This window comes from Miscanthus floridulus, chromosome 5, assembly GCF_019320115.1.
Source record: "Miscanthus floridulus cultivar M001 chromosome 5, ASM1932011v1, whole genome shotgun sequence".
Classification (NCBI taxonomy): domain Eukaryota; kingdom Viridiplantae; phylum Streptophyta; class Magnoliopsida; order Poales; family Poaceae; genus Miscanthus; species Miscanthus floridulus.
This window is the reverse complement of record NC_089584.1, coordinates 15,100,125-15,119,532: the sequence shown is the minus strand read 5'-3', so window position 1 is coordinate 15,119,532 and position 19,408 is coordinate 15,100,125. Positions and strand designations below refer to the sequence as shown.

Genomic DNA, 19,408 nt, shown 5'->3' with positions numbered 1-19,408 from the left:
CGCGGCCACCTGCAGCGACGAGAGCATCCACCGGCGGGACCTGCGGCGTTTCTGCTTCGCGTGTTTGATTGACTCCGTCGCCGGCCGTGCGTCGCCGAGGAGGCAGCGCAGCCATGGGCAGAGCTCCTGGTGCACGTGGACTGCGCGGATGTGAGTTTGGAGGCCTCACAGTAGGCCGACAGCCTGTTCGGAGGCCGTAAAGATTATTTACTGTTGTTGGTTTGGTGTGAGAGAAAAACACTGTTTTTGGCTGGAAATTTATGATCGTTTACGAGTAAGCGAACAGGCTGGGACAGAGCGCAGTGGGCGTGGATTCGTGGCGAGCGGTACCTGCTCGATGAAATGCCAACATGGAGGTGACGGAGCTAAAATACACCCTAACAAATAAGAGATGATTCTACCAAAACTACGCAGCCAAACAAAAAGATTTTTGTTAGCCAGGCTTAGAGAGAACAAGCGAACCAAACACACGCATCTTGTATAGTCTTAGACTGACCAGGCTTTTTTTTTTGGAGTGCTGACCAGGCTTATTTTGCTGCCCAGGCTAGGCGAAAAACACAACCAAACATTCCAGGCCTATCAAAAAAATAAGGAAACTTGGGCCAGGCCAAAACGAACCGCGAAAAGAAGGAAAGGCAGTCCGGCCCGCCCACCTCTGCGCGCCGAAAGCCACTTCCCTCCGTCTCCTCCCTCCACAAACCTTGACCACGTCAACAATCCGTTCCAAAACACATCTCCACCGTCCATTAGCGACAGAATGAACACAATCACACCCATCCACGTCAGCGATCCGCGGCACCACCCCTTCCACCAATCAGCACCAGTTACTCCGTCCCGTTAAATTCGCCGCACCCCTCTCCACTTCAACCATCGAAATCCACCGAGCGAATCCTTCGCAGTCGCAGCCTTGCCCGCATCACACGCCACCGCGCAACCACATCAGCCGCATCGATGGCGCCCAAGGCGGAGAAGAAGCCGGCGGCGAAGAAGCCCGCGGAGGAGGAGCCCGCGGCCGAGAAGGCCCCGGCGGGGAAGAAGCCCAAGGCGGAGAAGCGCATCCCGGCGGGGAAGTCGGCCGGCAAGGAGGGCGGCGACAAGAAGGGCAAGAAGAAGGCCAAGAAGTCGGTGGAGACCTACAAGATCTACATCTTCAAGGTGCTGAAGCAGGTGCACCCCGACATCGGCATCTCCTCCAAGGCCATGTCCATCATGAACTCCTTCATCAACGACATCTTCGAGAAGCTCGCCGCCGAGGCCGCCAAGCTCGCGCGCTACAACAAGAAGCCCACCATCACCTCCCGCGAGATCCAGACCTCCGTCCGCCTCGTCCTCCCCGGCGAGCTCGCCAAGCACGCCGTCTCCGAGGGCACCAAGGCCGTCACCAAGTTCACCTCATCTTAGGTTGGTGGTAGTAGCTACTGGGTGGCGTTGTTTTTGTGGCTCAGTCTGTCTGGTAGTGGTAGCAGTAGTAGTTGCAAGTTGGAACTTGAAATCGATGGATGATCTGTGTGTAGTTGGGATGCGGCAAGAATTGATGTGAAGTTGTGTGAACTGGTTGCTTTTGGAGTAATACTGTTTGTCGTGGATCTGGAATAGTCGTGGTGCTTGTTCTACATTCGATTTCTTTCATGGTTTGATGCTCTTACCGTGTAACTGTCATATGCCCGGCATTGAACTGATAATTATACATGCACAACTATATACCAAACTGTTGTTATTTACCCAGATGCAGATGCAGTAGATTTAGGCATCATTTGGTCTCAAGCTTCTACACATTTATCTAGATGCATGTACAGTAGATTTAGGCATCATGTGTGCTGTAGAAGTTTGATAATGTGGAAGAAGCTGTGATCTATGGACTCCTGCATGGACACTGCTGTTCTGCTATTATGGTGCTTCAAATTCTGAAACCTATGATAAAATTTAATCGATATTTTACAATTTTCTGATGATGTTTCAGAGGAACATAAATATAGTAATGATATGCTAAATTGCTAACTGAATACCTTGTTCACCTTGTTCCATCAAAGGATCATGTTGCACCAGCCTATTTGTTGGGTACTCTTCTGAATGTCAGCTTCATCTTCATGGACGTGAAGCTATCAGCATCTTTATTGGACACTGCTCCTGAATGTCAGCTTCATGGACATGAAGCTTCTCTTTTTGTTTCCATCTTCTGCCGCTCACGAACTGCCCTTACAAAACAAAACAGATGGCAAGATATTCATCCTGTTCAACCTTTAGCATTGATGTCCACTGTTGTTTTAAATGTTCGCTGAGATGTTTAGAAGAATTAGTGGTCAAAATTATGCATCAAAGACCATGCAAAGTAAAATCTGATAAGTACTTTTTTATTTACCATATACAAAGTATTAATTTAATCGCATCATTCATCCTTGCTGTGCCCAGCATGGTTATACTTCATCTGCAGTGTCACTTTAGAGCTTAATGAGCAAGCCCAATGACAGTAGTCAGAATGCTAGATATTCCAAATTTTCCCATGTTCTGTACTGCAATAGTTGGATTCTGGGTTGACCCATATTTCAGGACTGTTCGATATGAACCCTGGATGTTGTATTATTTGTTATTGTCTTATTGATGAAAATTAGTGGTTACTTTGATGTTGTTTTGTTCAAGCTGAAAATTAAATGGCTGCTTGGAATGTGTATAATTTCTTGGAGCAGTAATTTGTTTTGATTGCCATCTTAATTTATCTATTGGATTCAAAGTTCTTGATACTCAGTTATGCCTTTTTGGAGTTGTAGCTCACCAGTGTGGTTCTGAGTCTGGTGAGATTTGAGATCCAAGTTCTTGCAAAGAAAACCTAGCCTTTAAAATATTGAGAGCGTGCAGTAGAGGGTAGTGCCTTTTGAACTGTTTACTCCAGGTCTGGATCTGAAATAATGGTCCCTGTTCTACTTTGTTTCTGATTGTATTGTGCCTTGCATGAAACTTATCATTGTTTTGGTGAAATTTACCGCCTGACCAGACTGTTCATGAATTAATGCACTGGTTAGCAATTGCTTGGTTTGAAATGTGAAATTTGTTTAATGCTCTGGACTGGGCAATTTCTGGAGTAATTATGGTTTCTACCGCTTGCTGGTCTCTTGTTATGTCTTACATTTGTATAGTGCAATTCTGTGTGATTGGTTTGTTCTTTGATGTCAATTGATGAGTACTATGCAAAGAACTAGTAGTCAAGTATGCGTCAAATTTCTGGAACAGAAGTGTTGTCTTGCTATTGGCATTGCTGCATTTTAACTCTTTCCTGCGGTGCTTATAAACGTGAAATTTCTGCAGTAGTTATTGTTCCTTCTTCATGCTGGTGCATGTAATCAACTATACTTGCATGCTCGCCATTCAAACTTTGAAGGTGCATCTGTAGACCATGCCATACCTTTTCCCAAGCAAACTTTGGTTCTGAGACAGCAAGAAACTTTTCCTCTTGATAATGCTTGGTACAAAACTTTCTGATACTTTTCCTCAATTACTCCAGGTTTTTTTTTTGCACTTCCGCCTTTCTGTGATGTTCTTGCAGATCAGTGGAATAGAGACAAAAAAAAAACACTTCACTACTGCTCCCGTCCTTGCAAGAGCTGTTTGACTACGACTGTGGGACATGAAGCCAAGTGAAGCTGAGGTATCCACCACATACATAATTTAGATCTCTAAATTCTAAAAACACTTCCTTTTGGTACTTTGCTGTGTGGTTCATGGGACATGATGCCCAGTGAAGCTGAGGTATTCCACCAGCTTGTTTGTTAGTTGCTTCATGGAGTGTCTGCTGCATGCTTTAGTTCATCGGATCTGGATTAGTTTTGGGCCTTTGTGGTATGAGAAAGTTTTCAGCTTTCATAGGGTTGCTCACATATCTTATTGACAATTCTCTACAAAAGAGTCATAGTGATGACTGGCAAAATCCTGTATTTTATCTGTCTAACAGATTTACTAAATGTCATTTTATACTTGCATATATCTGATGCAAACGAATGCAGAATGATAGGACATACATCTTAGTGGAAATCCTCTACAAATAAGAGGCACACTGACAACAGATAAATTCTGGATTTTAGCTGTTCAGCTTAGAATTTTTACAGTCCATCTTCAACACATTTACAAAGTGCTTGATATCCGCTGTATATGAATGCCTACTTTTAAGAAGAAAAAAAAAGGTGATAAAGCTAAATCTCCATATACATCTAATGTCACTTTAAGAAAAAAGTGATATAGCTAAAGCTTTGTAAACATCTTCAGTTATTTCAGCTAAGTGCTCAACTGGAGGCATCATGCCCAGTTTCAGCTCTACTTATCCACTGTTTTTAAGAATCACTGCAGAGTAATTTCTCCTCCATGCTTCACCGTGTGAGATCTTGCAAAAGTGAGGTATGAATCTCTGATAGCATGCATCTCAGTGGCTGTATCTTGTATTGTTATCCGTTCTCGTGGTTGTTTCTTTGAGCACGATGTTCCGATGTTCCGAGAGTAATGACACAGATCATACAATTCTCAATTTTACTCCTCGTATTGATGTCATATGCATCTACGTGCAGCCACATTGTCGTATCGGTTATAGCCCAGATTCTCGCCCTGTTCGCTTGTTGGTTTCAGTCAGCCCAAACCAGCCAGCTAACAGTATTTTCCTCTCACAACAAACCAGCATCAACCAGCCCAGAAACCAACCAACGAACAGGCCGAGACGGAAGAACCTTGTGTAGACCCAATGATCTTTGGAACATATCATCTGTCGGGCTTCTTCCTGTAAACATCTCAAGCAGTAGTATGCCCAGGCTGTAAACATCACCGATAGTGGAGATGGAAGAACCTTCTACAGCAAACAGCATCCCGAATTAGATCACTACCTAATAAGTAAGCTGCTACTCTGCTAGCCTTGGATTCCATGAATAACAACAGATGGCGCACCCAATTTTAGCCTCCCTCGACTCACGAATGGTGTCCGTCGTCCCCCTTTTTTAGCTGGAATCTAAATAAAAACGGCTTGTTCTCTGTTAGATCCATGTGTTACTGTTTGCTAGTTGCTAGTTGAAGAACCTGTCTGCCAGTGCGTTGAAATGTGATTCTGTAGGGCTACAAAATTGGAACTTTATGTTCATACGCACATTTGCACTTACACATGGTCTCAAGCTTCTTACAGACTTCCCTAGCTAGATGCAGTAGGTTTAGGCATCACTTGTGCTGTAGAAGTTTGAGAATGTCGAAGAAGCTGTGATTTATGGACTCCGGCATGGACATTGCTGTTCTGCTATTCCGGTGCTTCAAATGTGAACTTATGCAGATTGTTAAAAAAGGAGTGACAATGATTTTGAGTCACTCATCTCTTAATGAACATTCTCCACAGAAAGGAGTGACATGTTAAGTTTTCACTTAGATTCCTTTATAATTGCATAAGTACATCAGATGTACACAAGAATGATTGTGCTGAAGCGTCATATACATCTGCAGCTATTTCAAGCAAGTGATCATACACACACATCTTATCCATTATAAGTCTTATTACTATCACTATTGCTGAAAATCATCAAAGAGTCCTTCCTACTCCTCGAGTTCTATCGCAAGAGATCTGGCAAACTTGCAGTACGAATCTCTGATATCATGCATTTTGATGGCTGCAACCTGTATCGGCGTCCTCTCTCGTGGTTGCTTCTTTGAGCAAGATATTCCGAGTGCAACGATAGAAACCAAGCAATTCTCAGTTAGTCAGCAGAAGCATCGGTCCCCATGGAATCCAGGAGCAGTAGCAAGCAGCAGGAAAAAATGTCCAAAATAATGGAGCCAAGAAGTAAAGAGAGGGTCCGAGGGAAAGCAGTAGCAGACTCTTAAAAGCTATGTTCCCATCAGGGAGCGGGAACGGGAACAAAGAACTTGGGATGTTATTTTATAATGTGGAACACGATTATTTTGGTGGGGAACATGCTGTGGAGAACATCAGAACCGAGATATTATCTTCCAACTAGATGTGTAACAATCCATGTTTTTATATAAAATATAAAAATACCAACCTTTTGAATTTTTTGTGCAAATGTGCATTGCATGTAGAATTTAGCTCGAAACCCTTGTAAATCTTCCCCTATCACCCTATTTCAAAATTGACACATAGATTTTTCGAATTAAAACCTTGCATAACGTGACATGACCAAGTCAAGCTTTAGAAAGAATTTAACACCAATTTCTGTTTCTCAGAAATAAAAGGGGAATTGAATTCAGTTTAAGTAAACACATGTTTCCTAAAACCAAATTTCTAAACCAAATCATGTGCATCTCAAGTACTCTGGCATGCGTGCTTGTCTGGACTCTGGAGCCTATCTGGTTTTAGTTTGGTTTTTACTTAGAGTTTATATCCTTTATTAGAAAACCCCTTCTTTTAGTTTCAAAAAAAAAAAGAAAACCCATTCTTTTCCATAGCCAAACTCTTTAGGCCGACTTTGGCCCAGCAACATTGGCAGCCCAACCCTTTGTTCCGAGCCTTCCCACCGGCCCCACAGTCTCGCCATCCCCTGCAGCCTAGCGTTCTATCCGCATGGGCCATGGCCTAGTAAGGCCATCAGCGACATCAGCGGCGTTGCTGCCCACACCTCGTTCTCCTGTGGCCTGAACCGCAAGGCCCGGCCTCCGTCATCCCTCCTCACGTCTCTCCGCGCAGACCAGGTTCGCAGTCGGCCCAGGCCCAGGCCGCGAGGGAGCGGACGGCGTCCCCAGAAGGAGCCCATCAGTCGGTCTCTCACAGCCGCGCCTACAGATGCCCTTCCATCGGACGCCCCTAACCAACGCAGCTCATGCTCTCGTGTCTCAATTAGTCACGTCTCAAACTCGATCAAATAAATGAACTCAAATATGTCACGTCTCACGTGCGTGCCGGCATGCGTACGCCACTGTCATTGTGCATTTGTACAGCATTCCCAAATTTTTTTTTGACACCACAGCATATATCCCGAATTAGTAGATCGCTAAGCTGCTAGCCTTGGATTCCATGAATAACAAACAGCTTAGCATTTGTTCGTTGCCCACCCAATTTTAGCCTTCCTCGACTCACGCGTGGATGGTGTCCGATCCGTCGTCTCCCTTTATAAGCCGTGCTCCGTCGCTGGTTGATCCTCGATCAGCCGTGCAGGCCGACGATAGTCGATAGGATAGCCGAACGAGGAGGCGATCGAGAAGGATACGAAATGCCGGCGGCGAGGCGGGTGGTCCTGGAGGTGCTCCGGTCGGCCTCCCGCGACGCCTTCCAGGTGGCCTTCTCCTTCGCGGCGAGGCCGCCCGTGTCCACCATGCTCAAGCCGGCCATCACCAAGCCCCTCCACCACCACGACAACAACTAGCCGATCATCCACGGCGGCGTGCATGCCGGCCGCGCCGCCGCGCATCCATATATGCGTACGTTGGCCTCTTCGCTCTAATCTGCTGCAAAATTAAAGCGCGGTCGTCGGCATGGTTTCACCGCCCGGCCGGTCAGCCCCTGTCAGGTGCGACAACGACATGCCGTGCTTATACATATATATGCTGCACTGCATGCTGATCTAGGTTGTCGATCGGTAAGGTCCCTACCTCCAAATTAAATGTACATTACGTCGCTAATACTCCAGTAAGCAACGCAACAAAATGTCAAGCTCGCTGATGTAAGCTTGCATTTGCAAGGAGATGTGTCAGGCTCTCGCTGATGTAAGATTGAGGCTGAGAGCTTGACCATACGTCACCCATGTAAATTGTTTACGACGGGTATAGAACATGTTGTAACCATTTCTAAGTGGCTAAGGGCCCCGTTGCCTTGTCAGCAGAGCTCGCAATCTACTTTTAATATTGACTTTGGAGGTCGATCGATCAGGTGAAGAAATCGTCGATTTGACGACACTCGAGAGACCGATGGTTGACGAAGGATCAAATCCAATCGCATGAGCTAGCACACGCACACCTGGTCAAACCACACCACACGCCTTCTTCTCCTCCCTTCCCTTCCCTTCCCTCCTCGTCTCGTCGTCGACACACTCAATTCCTCCCACCAGGCCATCACGCACTACTGATCGAGTCCGACCTCCACACCCACACCCACCAGCGATCCACCTCCGTCTCCACTCCCCACCTCCTCCCGATCGAGGACGATGATGAGGCCGGGGGACGAGTACCGGTACCAGCAGCAGCAGCAAGGCGGCCCCGGCGGCTTCGTCATGGGCGGCGCGCCGCACGGCGTGATCATGGCGGTGGTGGTGGGTCTGGTGGTGGGAGGGCCGCTGTTCCTGGGCGACGGCGGGGAGGCGATCAAGTCCGCGATTGCGGACCTGCTGGGCCCCACGGGCCTCCTGCTGCTCCCCGTCGCGCTCATCCTCGTCATCCGCGTGCTCTCCTCCGACCGCGGCGCCGCCGGCGCGCTCGCCCTCGGCGGGTCCCCGGACTCCGTGCACCGCGTCGGCGTCGCGCTCGCGCTCGCGCTCATCGCCGTCCTCCTCTACTACCGCTCCGCGCTCCTCGGCGGCGGCGACGACGAGTAGCTAGCGCTGGTCGGTCGACGCCGGCGAGCGGCGGCTGTGGCGCCCTGCGATGTTAGTGTACATGACTAAAGTAAAGTGATGCTTCATCATCGCTGCTGCGATGTGTGTAAACTGTGCTGGATCGTGCTGCTGTCTTCCTCGTTTGGATTTGGAAACGCGAAGCTCCTGCGCTACCTACTACCGTGTGTGTGCAGTGTGTGTTTCCATACATAGTTTGGCCAGAATTTTATTTAATTTTGTTAATATAATAAAACACACAAGATACACACAGCAGCACATGTGTTGTGAAACTGGTATGGAATCCGATCCGGAACTGGAAGAACACCGGGGTATATTTTCCTTAGTGTATGTCCTCCATACATTGCAAAAACTAAAGCAAATCAACTAACCAGAGGACGCGATGTGCAGATCCGCCGTGCATATATAATTCATCCGGTAGTTTCTTTGCCATCAAACTTCGTAATTACTTCAATGACATGAAGACTCCAAGCGGATGATGAACCACCCAAGCGCTATAAGAGCGTCTTCAATGGTGTAGCTTAGAGTAGCTCATGAATTTTTTTAATCATTAAATAGTACACAAGATAAGAGACTATCGTGGACTCAAGAGATAGTCTCCCACACTTCATGATGCATTTCTCTCTCACAGCACGATGTTTAGGATAGTCTCTCTCTCCACCATATTTATTAGCTTAATAAAGCTAGTGCTAGCTCATACCGTTGAAGACACTCTAAGAGCGTCTCCATTAAGAAAAAGAAATCCCTTTTTCCTATAACTAGTGATAAAAGGGATTGAGAGAAAAAAAGCTCTGGCAAATCCCCTTTCTAATCTTTTTTTTATTTTTTTGTCAGTTGAGAAAATTAACCCCTTAATTCCCAAAGAAAAGGGGGCAACCAGCCAAATTTCTCAATCCCCTTTCTTCCTTTCTCCTATCACTGACATCCGAGGCAGCCATCGTCGCGCTTAAGGCCAGGTGGGCAGCTGTTGGCGAGCCGTTACTAGGGCACCATGCACCGAAGGCAAGCTCCTTGGTGAGGACTATACACATTGAGCGGTTAAGAGGATCATTTGAAGAACTTGTTTTTGTTTGAAAAAATTATCAAAACCTCCAGAAAGATGGTTGAACAAGGGATAAGTGAATGATGAGTCTATATAAACGTTCTATCATGCAACCGCCCAAGATCAGGAGAAGCCAAAAGCCCCATGGGGACCAAGGTTTCACATCCAACATCAACCCATTGTTCAATAATGCTTTTAGATCTTTTTGGTAATGGGACATGAGTGCTACCAGAACGTTGCAGTTGTGTAGGGGATTATTTATATGCTGCATTATTGAGGAAGGTACATGTGCACTTGCTGAATTTTCATTAATTCGGCTAGAGTTAAGAGTAGTAACATATAGAGCCGAATTATGGTAATTAGCATTTGCATATGGTGCTGAATTTATAGGTGTATCCTCTAGTTTAGTAACTTCTTGTGAGGCATATGATGGATGAGAAAAATTGGCCGGGTAGCTAAAGCTAGTATGGACAAATCTCTCATTCACCGGCATGTGTTGTGGTGGAATCACACACTATGAATTCTCTGCCTATGAGAAAAAAGAGAAAACATCTTGATCAATATTACTAGTGAAATGATAAAGATGTCCAAGAGGGGGGGGGGGTGAATTGGCCTAACTCTAAATTTCTTTCAATAATTAAGCCCTATACTTAGCCCATTTCACCCCCTTGTACCTAGAAGTGTTTCTATTATTCTACCGCACAAAAGTTTTGCACCCTAGGTTCCAATCCTACTCTAGCATGACAATTCTAAAAATATAAAGACATGAATTGAAGTACTCAAATGTAAATGCTCAAAGTAAAGAGAAGGAGAGGAACGCGGCGATGTTTTTTTGAGGTATCGAAGAGTCGCCACTCCCCACTAGTCCTCGTCGGAGCACCTGCGCAAGGGTGTAGCTCCCCCTTGATCCGCGCAAGGATCAAGCTCCGTCGTGGTGAATCGCCCTCAACCGCTCACACCATGACTTGGATCATCCACAAGCTCCGCCAGATGATCACCAAGTCTTCAATCACCATCGAGCCGTCTAGGTGATGGCGATCACCAAGAGTAACAAGCACAAACTCTCACTTGACCAAGAAAAGCCTAATGAGAAAGGTGGATGCAGACTTGCTACTCCCTATGCACTAATGAAGTCCTTAATCTTAGATTATCAAATCTCAATCACCCCACTAGGTTCTTGCTCTCCCTTGTAGTCTAAAGGTGTTTCTCAACTGAACAAATAGGCAAGAGAGCTAAGCTGGACGAGTAGAAGAAGTATATATACTCCCACTTTAAAACATAATCGTTATTGTCCAACTCAGCAGTTTTTGGGGTGACCGAACGCACCGGTTGAAGTGACCAGACACGTCCGGTCAGTGGCCAATGGCTACGTGGCGTTAGCCTATCAGGAAGGTTGTTGGAGTGACCTGACGCTGGCCAGCGTCCGATCAGCATCCACCAGAGGCGTCTAGTTAGGAATTTTGGTCTTTAGACCCTCTTTGATGTTGACCTACTGCTCAGCGTCCGGTCATTTACTGTTCAGCGTCCGGTCCTCCCTATAGTGAGGCCCTACTACTACAGATACGACTAGAGGTGCGTCCGGTTCCAATCACTATGCAGCGTCCGGTCGCTTCTCAGCTTCCACTGTGCGCGCTGATCATTGACCAAACACAGCACCTGTGAGTTCGGTCGTTACTAAAACAGTGTCCGGTCAACATTTGAGTCTCTATTCACTTCTAATTCAAAATTCTTTGTGAATGAGGTTGAAACCAATTGATCTTTGGGCTATTTCTGAGCTACCTAGTGCTAAGTTTGATAAGTATGCACCACACCTAACCCATTAGACTCACCTAGGTCAAGCTACTAGTTCATACCCCCCCTTAATAGTACGATCAAATGAAAAACAAAGTCCTAAACTACTCTAAGCATCTCTCCAATTGCCAAACAATACTTAGAACTAATCCGTCCTTAACCTTGTCGTCCATCCTTTAAAAATCAAAACGATTTCCATCGATAGGGGCATGAAAACCATAATTGCCCAAACAATCATCGTTACCATGACCTAACTCATGTTGTCTTTGCAAAACACACGTTAGTCACAGTAATCTTGTGTCGTCATTAATCACCGAAATTCAACTAGGGGCCTAGATGCTTTCAACTAGAACCATTAAAATGTGGCCGTTCATAAAAAATAGCTAAATTCACCATGTTAGTTTGGCCTTGATAATCATTCATCGGCATTTGAACTTGTCACGCTGCTGATGCATGAGAATAAAAAGGTACTCCCTCCGTCCGAGTATACATGTCGTTATAGGAGTTGTAGCAGAGACTAAGGATGATAGTAAAAGACCTCAATAGCCCTACAAGCAATCATGAAACTACTGTTTATTAAGATGACATGCTCATTAATGAGCTCCTTGTTACTCCTTCCCACTCACAAGTATTTTTGCATAAACAAATGATCCAGTACACAACTTTTCACGTTTCCACGTGCACTACCCACTCAGAACTGAATTTTTCATGGATGGCATAAGATACAGCGCACCAAAAACACCAGCTCATACACTTGCCAAAACAAAAAAATTCAAACAACAGCTCTAGGCGCCATTTTTCTAATCCAGGGGTCCATAAAGTCTAACAGCCATAGCTTTGCCATCATCACTTGAACCATTCCTCATCCATGGCCATACCAGACTTGAACGCACCACCAGAGGGAGAAGAGGAGTTGCCTGATCTCAACAACAAACCTGCTCAAGAAGAAGATGATAGTCCCTGAAAGCATCTAGGCCCCTAGTTGGGTTTCGGTGATTAATGACAATATGAGATTACTATGACTAACGTGTGTTTTGCAGAGACAATTAAGTTAGGCCATGGTAGTGACAATTGATTGGGCAATCATGGTTGTCATGCCCCTACGATGGAAATCATTTCAGTTTTCAAAAGATGGACGACAAGGTTAAGGATGCACTAGTTCTAAGTGTCGTTTGGTGTTGAAGAGACACTTAGAGTAGTTTATAACTTTGTTTTTTCCTTTGGCCATACTATTAAGGGGGGTATGGACTAGTAGCTTGACTTAGGTGAGTCTAGTGGGTTAGGTGTGGTGCACACTTGTCAAATCTACCACTAGGTAGCTCAGGAGTAGCCCTAAGATCAATTAGAGCAAACTTCATTCACATATGATTTCGAATTAAAAGTGAATGGAGGGTCAAATGACTGACCGGACGTTGATCTGGTTGTGACCGGAAGCTGGAGAGTGAGTCCGGTTAGCTCATTTGATCAACAGGAGCCGTCTGGTTGCGACCAGACGCTGAGTGAAAAGTGACCGGACGCAGGGTGCCAGAGACCGGTCAACTCCAGAGAGGTTCTAGAGAGGGAGTTTCCTGATCGGACGTGTCCGATCAGTGCTGACCGGATGCTGGTCAGGATCCGGTTACTGACCGGACGTTGAACAGCGAAGTGACCGGACTCTGGGTGCCAGCGTCCGGTCAACATCAGTAAGGTTACAGAGAGCAGTTTTCGTGACCGGACATATCCGGTCAGTGTTGACCGGACGCAGGTCAGCGTCCGGTCACAACTTAACGGCTCTGTGGCGGGGATAACTGACCGGAGCGTTCGGTCACCCCGCAGAATGCTGACTCAACCTCCTAACGGTACGTTTTCAATGAGGGGGGTACAAATACTTCTCTATTCATCCAAGAGAGGTCTCTTGCCCATTTATTCAGCTGAGAAACACCCTTGAGAGTGCTAAGGAGAGCAAGAGCCTGGTGAGGTGGTTAAGATTTGAGAATCCAAGATTAAGACCTCATTAGTGTAAGGACAGTAGCGAGTGTGCATCCACCCTTCTTATTAGGCTTGTTGTGGTCAAGTGAGAGTTCGTGCTTGTTACTCTTGGTAATCGCCATCACCTAGACGGCTTGGTGATGATCGGAAGTTTGGTGATCATCCGGCGGAGCTTGTGGATAACTCAACTCAAGTTGTGAGCGGTTGTGGACGATTCACCGTGACGGAGTATCGAAGAATCAGCCCGTAGAAAGCACTTGATCCTTATGCGGATCAAGAGAGAGCTACATCCTTGCGCGGGTGCTCCAACGAGGACTAGTGACGTTGATTCATGTTAAAAAGAAGAGCCTCTAATTTGTGTTGATTGATGGGTGAATGTGAATCTATTTCAGAATCAAGCCAGAGAAATCAATGGCAGGAGCCGAGGTCGTGGTGAATGCATGGAAAGAATGGGGTCTCCAATTGCTTGTGCTGCTCAGCTTCATGCTCCAGGCCATTCTCCTCATCTTGGCGGAGTTCCGCCGGTGCATCGACTCCGGCGTGCTAAGGGTCTTTGTTTGGTTAGCGTACATGCTGGCTGACGCGACGGCGATCTACGTCCTGGGCCATATGTCCGTGACCAGCAGGTCGCCGGAGCATGAGCTGATGGCGTTGTGGGCGCCGTTCCTGCTCCTTCACCTCGGTGGGCAGGACAACATCACCGCCTACGCTGTCGAGGACAACCGGCTGTGGTTGCGCCACTTGCAGACGCTCGCCGTGCAGGTGGCGGCAGCTGCATGTCATCTACCAATCTTCCATCCTTGGCCTGCGGTCTTTGCTCTGGCCGACCACAATCCTCGTGTTTGTGGTGGGCGTCCTCAAGTACGGGGAGAGAGTGTGGGCGCTGAGGTTCCCAAAGACTTGCTGTTAGAGGGTTCGTTACCCACTGAAGGTTCAAGCACAGATCTGAGTGCAGAGGAGCTATACAAGGTGGTCGAGATGCAGCTCTCGCTGATGCACGAAGTGTTTTACACCAAGACGCCTGTGATGCACAGCTGGCATGGCCTCTGCATCCGCATAATTTCCCTGGTAGCCACCGTCGTTGCGTGCGTTAGTGCTGTTTCTCCTCCAATTATTGGGTGATCATCACAAGGAATTGTACAGCACATTAGATGTTGCTGTCACTTATGTCCTATTGGTTTGGGCCCGTCATCCTGGAGATCACGTCAGTGCTGAGGGTCATGTTCTCGAGCGGGACTTGCGTGCTCCTGGAAGGATGGAGTAGGCCGCAGATGCGGCGTGCTCCGCCCCTGCGGGTCCACAAGCAAAAAGGACGCAATATATGGCATCTGCTTGCCCGTGTAGTTTCCCTTCTCCGCCGGCTCGTCCATGCAGCAGAGTGGAGAAGAAGGTGCTGCTGGTCGCGCTCCTTGGGGCAGCACAACATGCTTAAACTGTGCGCTCGCAGCAGGGCCAGCCGAAGCAGCAAGATCGCGAGATGGATGGGAGTCGAGGACCCGTGGAACATGCTGGCATACTCGTGGTCCATCCCCGTTTCCGCCTCCATCGAGCAGCTGTTGGTGAAGCAACTGCTCAAGAATGTAAGGCGGAACCCAGATGAGAAATGGAACCCAGATGAAATCATCATGGCACAGGGTCGAGAGGCGATGCAGAGGTGGGGGCTGTACGATGACCTGGACTGGGGTGTAGAGGAGAGCATACTCGTCTGGCACCTCGCCACCGACATCTACCTCTATTCATTGGTACAAGGAGCAACAAAAAGGCACTGGTCGGCATCAGGACGACGCACAGGCAGATCTTTCCAAGGCGGTCGAGGCGCTCTCCAATTACATGCTTTTCCTCCTCGCAGCACGTCCCTACATGTTGCCTCCCTCCGCTGACCGCAATGCCTATGCCCAGATGTGCTATGCAATGCTGCCCCCAAAAGGAAAACGCAAGAATGATGCTCTGTCTGCTCTGGAATTCAAATCAGCCGAGGATCTGGCCAGCTCACTACGGCGCCTCGGGGACACATTGGGCACTGGATCACCTCCCATTACACTTCAACCTCCTATTGAAGTATTAGGCAGGTATGATGCAGCAACGTGGGAAACAGGAGCTGAACTTGGTGCGAAGCTCATCTGCGAGGATCGCTTAGTAGGCAAATCTACCGGTGACATGCTGGAGATGATCGTCCAAGTGTGGTTGGAGATGCTGTTACACGTGGGCTACCGATGCAGCGCCTACTCTCATGCCAAGCAGCTCAGCAATGGTAGTGAGCTCGTCACCGTCGCTGCTCTCCTTGTGAAATACGTCACACAAGGTATGCACAGTGGCGCGTGACCATGCTTACTCTCTAGTCTCTACTACTAAAGATCTATCTGTGATGAAGAGGCCCCCGGCAATGTCTTGGTGGGGGGCGTTGAATGAAGATTTCAAAGACATGTAATAGGCTCGATTAGCTCGTTAGTTCTTTTATGTCGATGGTTCTGGCGTTAGACCTTTTGTTCAAATTTGCTGTGGTCTCTGTGGTTTTATCCCGTATTCCCGCTGCCGGCTGGAGCTGGGATCTCTTTTGGATAATCCTGAGCTGTAACAGATTTTGGTCTTTTGATAATAATTGAAAGGCCGGGGCGTCCTGCCCTTGAACTCTAAAAAGAAAACTATCTAGTCCTACATCGAGCATACCAATGACGATTGGCTCGGTATGAACCGATAGTATGTATTTCCTTCATTCCAAATTACTTCTCAATTTAGTGTTGTCCTAAATCAAAGCTCTCGAACTTTGACTAAGTTTATCAAAAATATGTTAAGTTCTAGTAGCAATTGCATGATACATTGAGGGATTTATAACTTTTTGCCATCCTTACGGATGGCACTCCTTCGTTTGCCACTTTTATACGCGCTCGTACACAATTGCCATCGCAAACAGTGAATCTCCTACGTTTTTTTTATTTTTGCTGACATGGCACGCCAGGTGGGCACGCTAGCGTGGCAGTGAGCCTAAGAAGGCCTACAGAGCATGCAAAATGACCTATTTACCCCTATTGCTTCTCTCCCTCTACTCGTTGACGCGTGGGCCCCACACGTCAGCTTTGTCTTCAACCTCCAGCCATCCGGCGGCTTCCTGGCGCTCGACTGGTGTGACTCCACCCCGACGTTGTCCAGGCTCGTCCACATGCTCTCCGTCCTGTTGCCCACGCACCCCGGGCCTGCCCTCGCCTCGCCGCACCCGCGGCTCCCGCCCTGGGTCGACCCCTCCGCGTCCGCCACGCCACCGAGGGAGCTCAGGACACCACCGCGCAGGTCCACCCGGGCCTCTTCACCAAAGGCGTCCTCGCCGCGTCGGGCGCCGAGGTCGTCATCGGCGAGGTGGAGCGCGTCGTGGCCCGGGACGGCCGCGTCGCCGGCGTCGTGGTGAAGGGGCGCGACGCCGTGGTGGACGCCGACGCCGTCGTGCTCACGCTTGGCTCCTGGTCCGTCCGCCTCGAGGTCGTCAGCGAGATGTTCGACGTGTCCGGGCTCAAGGCGCACAAAGATCACGCCGCACTGCCTCTTCCTCAGCTACCAGCCGGAGCCCGGCGCCAAGATGCTCGACCCCAAGGTGTACACACGGCCCACTGGTACGCCATTGCTGCCTGTCACGAGTTCCCCCTTCCCTCTCTGCGTGGTGATGGTTGGAGGTTGAAGACAAAGTTGACGTGTGGGGCCCACGCGTCAGTGAGTAGAGGGAGAGAAGCAACATGGGTAAATAAGTCATTTCGCATGCTCTGTAGGCTTTTTCAGACTCACTGCCACACTAGCGTGCCATGTCAGCAAAAATGGCAAAAGCGTAGGAGCTTCAATGTTTACGATAGCAATTATGTAGGGACGCGTATAAAAGTGGCAAACAAAGGAATGTCATCCGTAAAGATGGCAAAAAGTTAAAAATCCCATACATTGATCAACAAGTTATCGGGAAAATCGTGAACCATTGGTTCTCAAATTGTTAGCCCAACCATTGCCACATTGTGAGAGTTGGTGTCGCAACTCACAAGGAAATCGGAAAACATGACAGTTGACACTTGAAATATACAAGACGGCACAATAGGTAGACGGCTAAATATTGTTGGACACATATGCTGACATGCAGATGAAACCGTCCATCCAGATGTGTGAAAACAACAACACAACACAGGACACACGCCGCACGCTGCAAGTGCAATACATAGTACTACCACTGGCACTGGGCAATATCATCAAGTGCAAGCTGCAAGCAGGCTGGCATTTTCTCTTTTTTTTTTTCATTTGGATTTGGGCTGCTTGACGATCATGACGGAGCAGTGCGCGTGGTGCGCGCAGTAGTCGCTGACGCTCCCCAGCAGCGCCCTCTTGATGGCGCCGTACCCATGGCTGCCCACCACCAGCAGGTCCGCGCGGTGCTTCTCCGCCGCGCCGCACAGCACGGACCGGGGCTCCCCTTCCACCACCTCGATGAGGGCGTGCACCGAGTTGGCGACGCAGACGCGGCGCGCCCTGTCGACCACGGCCTCCGCCATCTTGCGCAGGTCCGCGTCCACGTACCTGATCGCCTCGCCGGCTCCTGATCCATCGATCGAACATGTAGATAACAGAGGAAGATCAGGTGACCGAGAGGAGAGGAGATCGGAGGAAGCTGACGACGGAGGACGTACGTACCAGGGCCGCCGAAGCTGACGACGGAGGACGGCGAGGGCTTGGCGTGAACGATGACGAGGTCGGCGGCCCCGCCCGCCATGCCGCCGGCGCCCACCACGTGCCGCACCGTCCACTCCAGCGCGTAGTAGCTGTGGTCGCTGTCGTCCACAGCGACCACCACCACCGTCTTCTGCTGCGGCGGCCTCCCTGAAGTCAGGCCCAAACCCGCTGCAGGCTCCGCCTTAGCCTCCGCCGCCATGTACGCACACGTAGAACGGTGGATGGAAGGAAACTGGATGTGCTGGACGATTGAGACTCTGCTTGGATTGGAGAATTGGACTGGACGCTTTGGATCGAGCAGAGCAGGCTGCGCCGGTAGTTTATTTATACTAGAGAGGTGAGCGAGAGGCGAGAGGGATAAAGTGAGCGGACAGGGGCACGAGAAGCAAGCGCGCGAAACGAAACCGGCGGAGTTGTGGCTCACTTGGCCGGGATGGCCTCGCGCCCTCGCAGCAGCCACTGGTTTTGCGCCGCAAACCGGCCTTGTGCGCTGCTGGTATGCAGGATAAGGATGTCGACGACTCGACCAGCCCACTGCACACTGGAGCAGTGTGATGAGAACGAGTGCTAGGCCGCTTGATGGACACGTCTCCAACAGAACCCGTGCTAGTAGTTTGTTAGCCGGATTTGGAGTGCAGTGGTCGCGTGTCAGGTGACGGTGCGCAAGAGTGCGTGGCATCGTTCCGTTTCAAACATGAAACATTTTTCTCTGCGTAGTACCGGTACAAACATACTACTCCATTTCTCAATGATGATCCATTGTCAAATAGTAGCACATACAGTACGTAGATGACGTGTTAGCAGCGGTTGGTTGCTAGTGACCGAGATCCGTGCTGGGCTGGAGGGTTTCAATTTGGAAAGGCCACCATGGCACGGGCCCAAAAAGTTGGCTTGGCCCAGGCTTTCTGCGCCCCCTCTCACTCATGGGCTGGGTGGTCCCGACGCTTGTCCGGGCCGAAATAGAGACCGCCTCGGCCTTTAGCCCAGAACGCCAGTTATCGCTTTCCCGGTAATAAGCCCGGAAGGCGTCCGATTCTTGCCTCGGCCCATGTACTCGACACGACCCACATTTAGAAAACGTCCTGCTCGTCGTCCGTCGGCTAGCAGCTGCTGCTCCCTGCTCGCAGCCTCTCCCCGGCGCTGGAGGAGGCAAGCAAGTCCCTAGGAAAGTTCTCTCCTCCGTTGCCCTCATTCGCCGTGTTGCAGTGCCCGTGAAGATGGCCGCTGGCCGGTGGCTGTTGCTACTCGCGGCCTCCCTCAGCACTGGAGCAGACAAGCAGGTCTCCGGCAAAGTGCTCTCCTCCATCGCCCGCCTCCGCCGTCCTGTCCTCAACTCGTGCCCGCGCTGTCTCCCGCGTACAGCGCAGCTGTCCTCATACCTTGAGAAGCTGAACTC

The 19,408-nt window shown here is 49.0% G+C and overlaps 3 protein-coding genes and 1 pseudogene across 3 annotated transcripts; 3 read left to right on the top strand and 1 right to left on the bottom strand.

Moving 5' to 3' along the window:
• The first annotated feature begins 862 nt into the window (after positions 1 to 862).
• Positions 863 to 1,613, top strand: LOC136451595 (histone H2B.1-like). Its single transcript, XM_066452291.1, has one exon. It carries the CDS (start codon positions 952 to 954, stop codon positions 1,399 to 1,401), a length of 450 nt encoding a protein of 149 aa, XP_066308388.1. The 5' UTR covers positions 863 to 951; the 3' UTR covers positions 1,402 to 1,613.
• Positions 1,614 to 7,132: 5,519 nt separating this feature from the next.
• Positions 7,133 to 8,673, top strand: LOC136451594 (uncharacterized). Its single transcript, XM_066452290.1, has one exon. The coding sequence runs from the start codon at positions 8,112 to 8,114 to the stop codon at positions 8,496 to 8,498; it is 387 nt and encodes a 128-aa protein (XP_066308387.1). The 5' UTR covers positions 7,133 to 8,111; the 3' UTR covers positions 8,499 to 8,673.
• A 5,055-nt stretch (positions 8,674 to 13,728) lies between these two features.
• Positions 13,729 to 17,454, top strand: LOC136454290 (uncharacterized; annotated as a pseudogene).
• LOC136451593 (uncharacterized) lies at positions 17,254 to 18,450 on the bottom strand. Its single transcript, XM_066452288.1, has 2 exons — positions 17,974 to 18,450; positions 17,254 to 17,878 (listed from the first exon to the last, which is right to left on the bottom strand). The coding sequence occupies exons 1-2, from the start codon at positions 18,209 to 18,211 to the stop codon at positions 17,580 to 17,582; spliced, it is 537 nt and encodes a 178-aa protein (XP_066308385.1). The 5' UTR covers positions 18,212 to 18,450; the 3' UTR covers positions 17,254 to 17,579.
• Between the last annotated feature and the right edge of the window lie 958 nt (positions 18,451 to 19,408).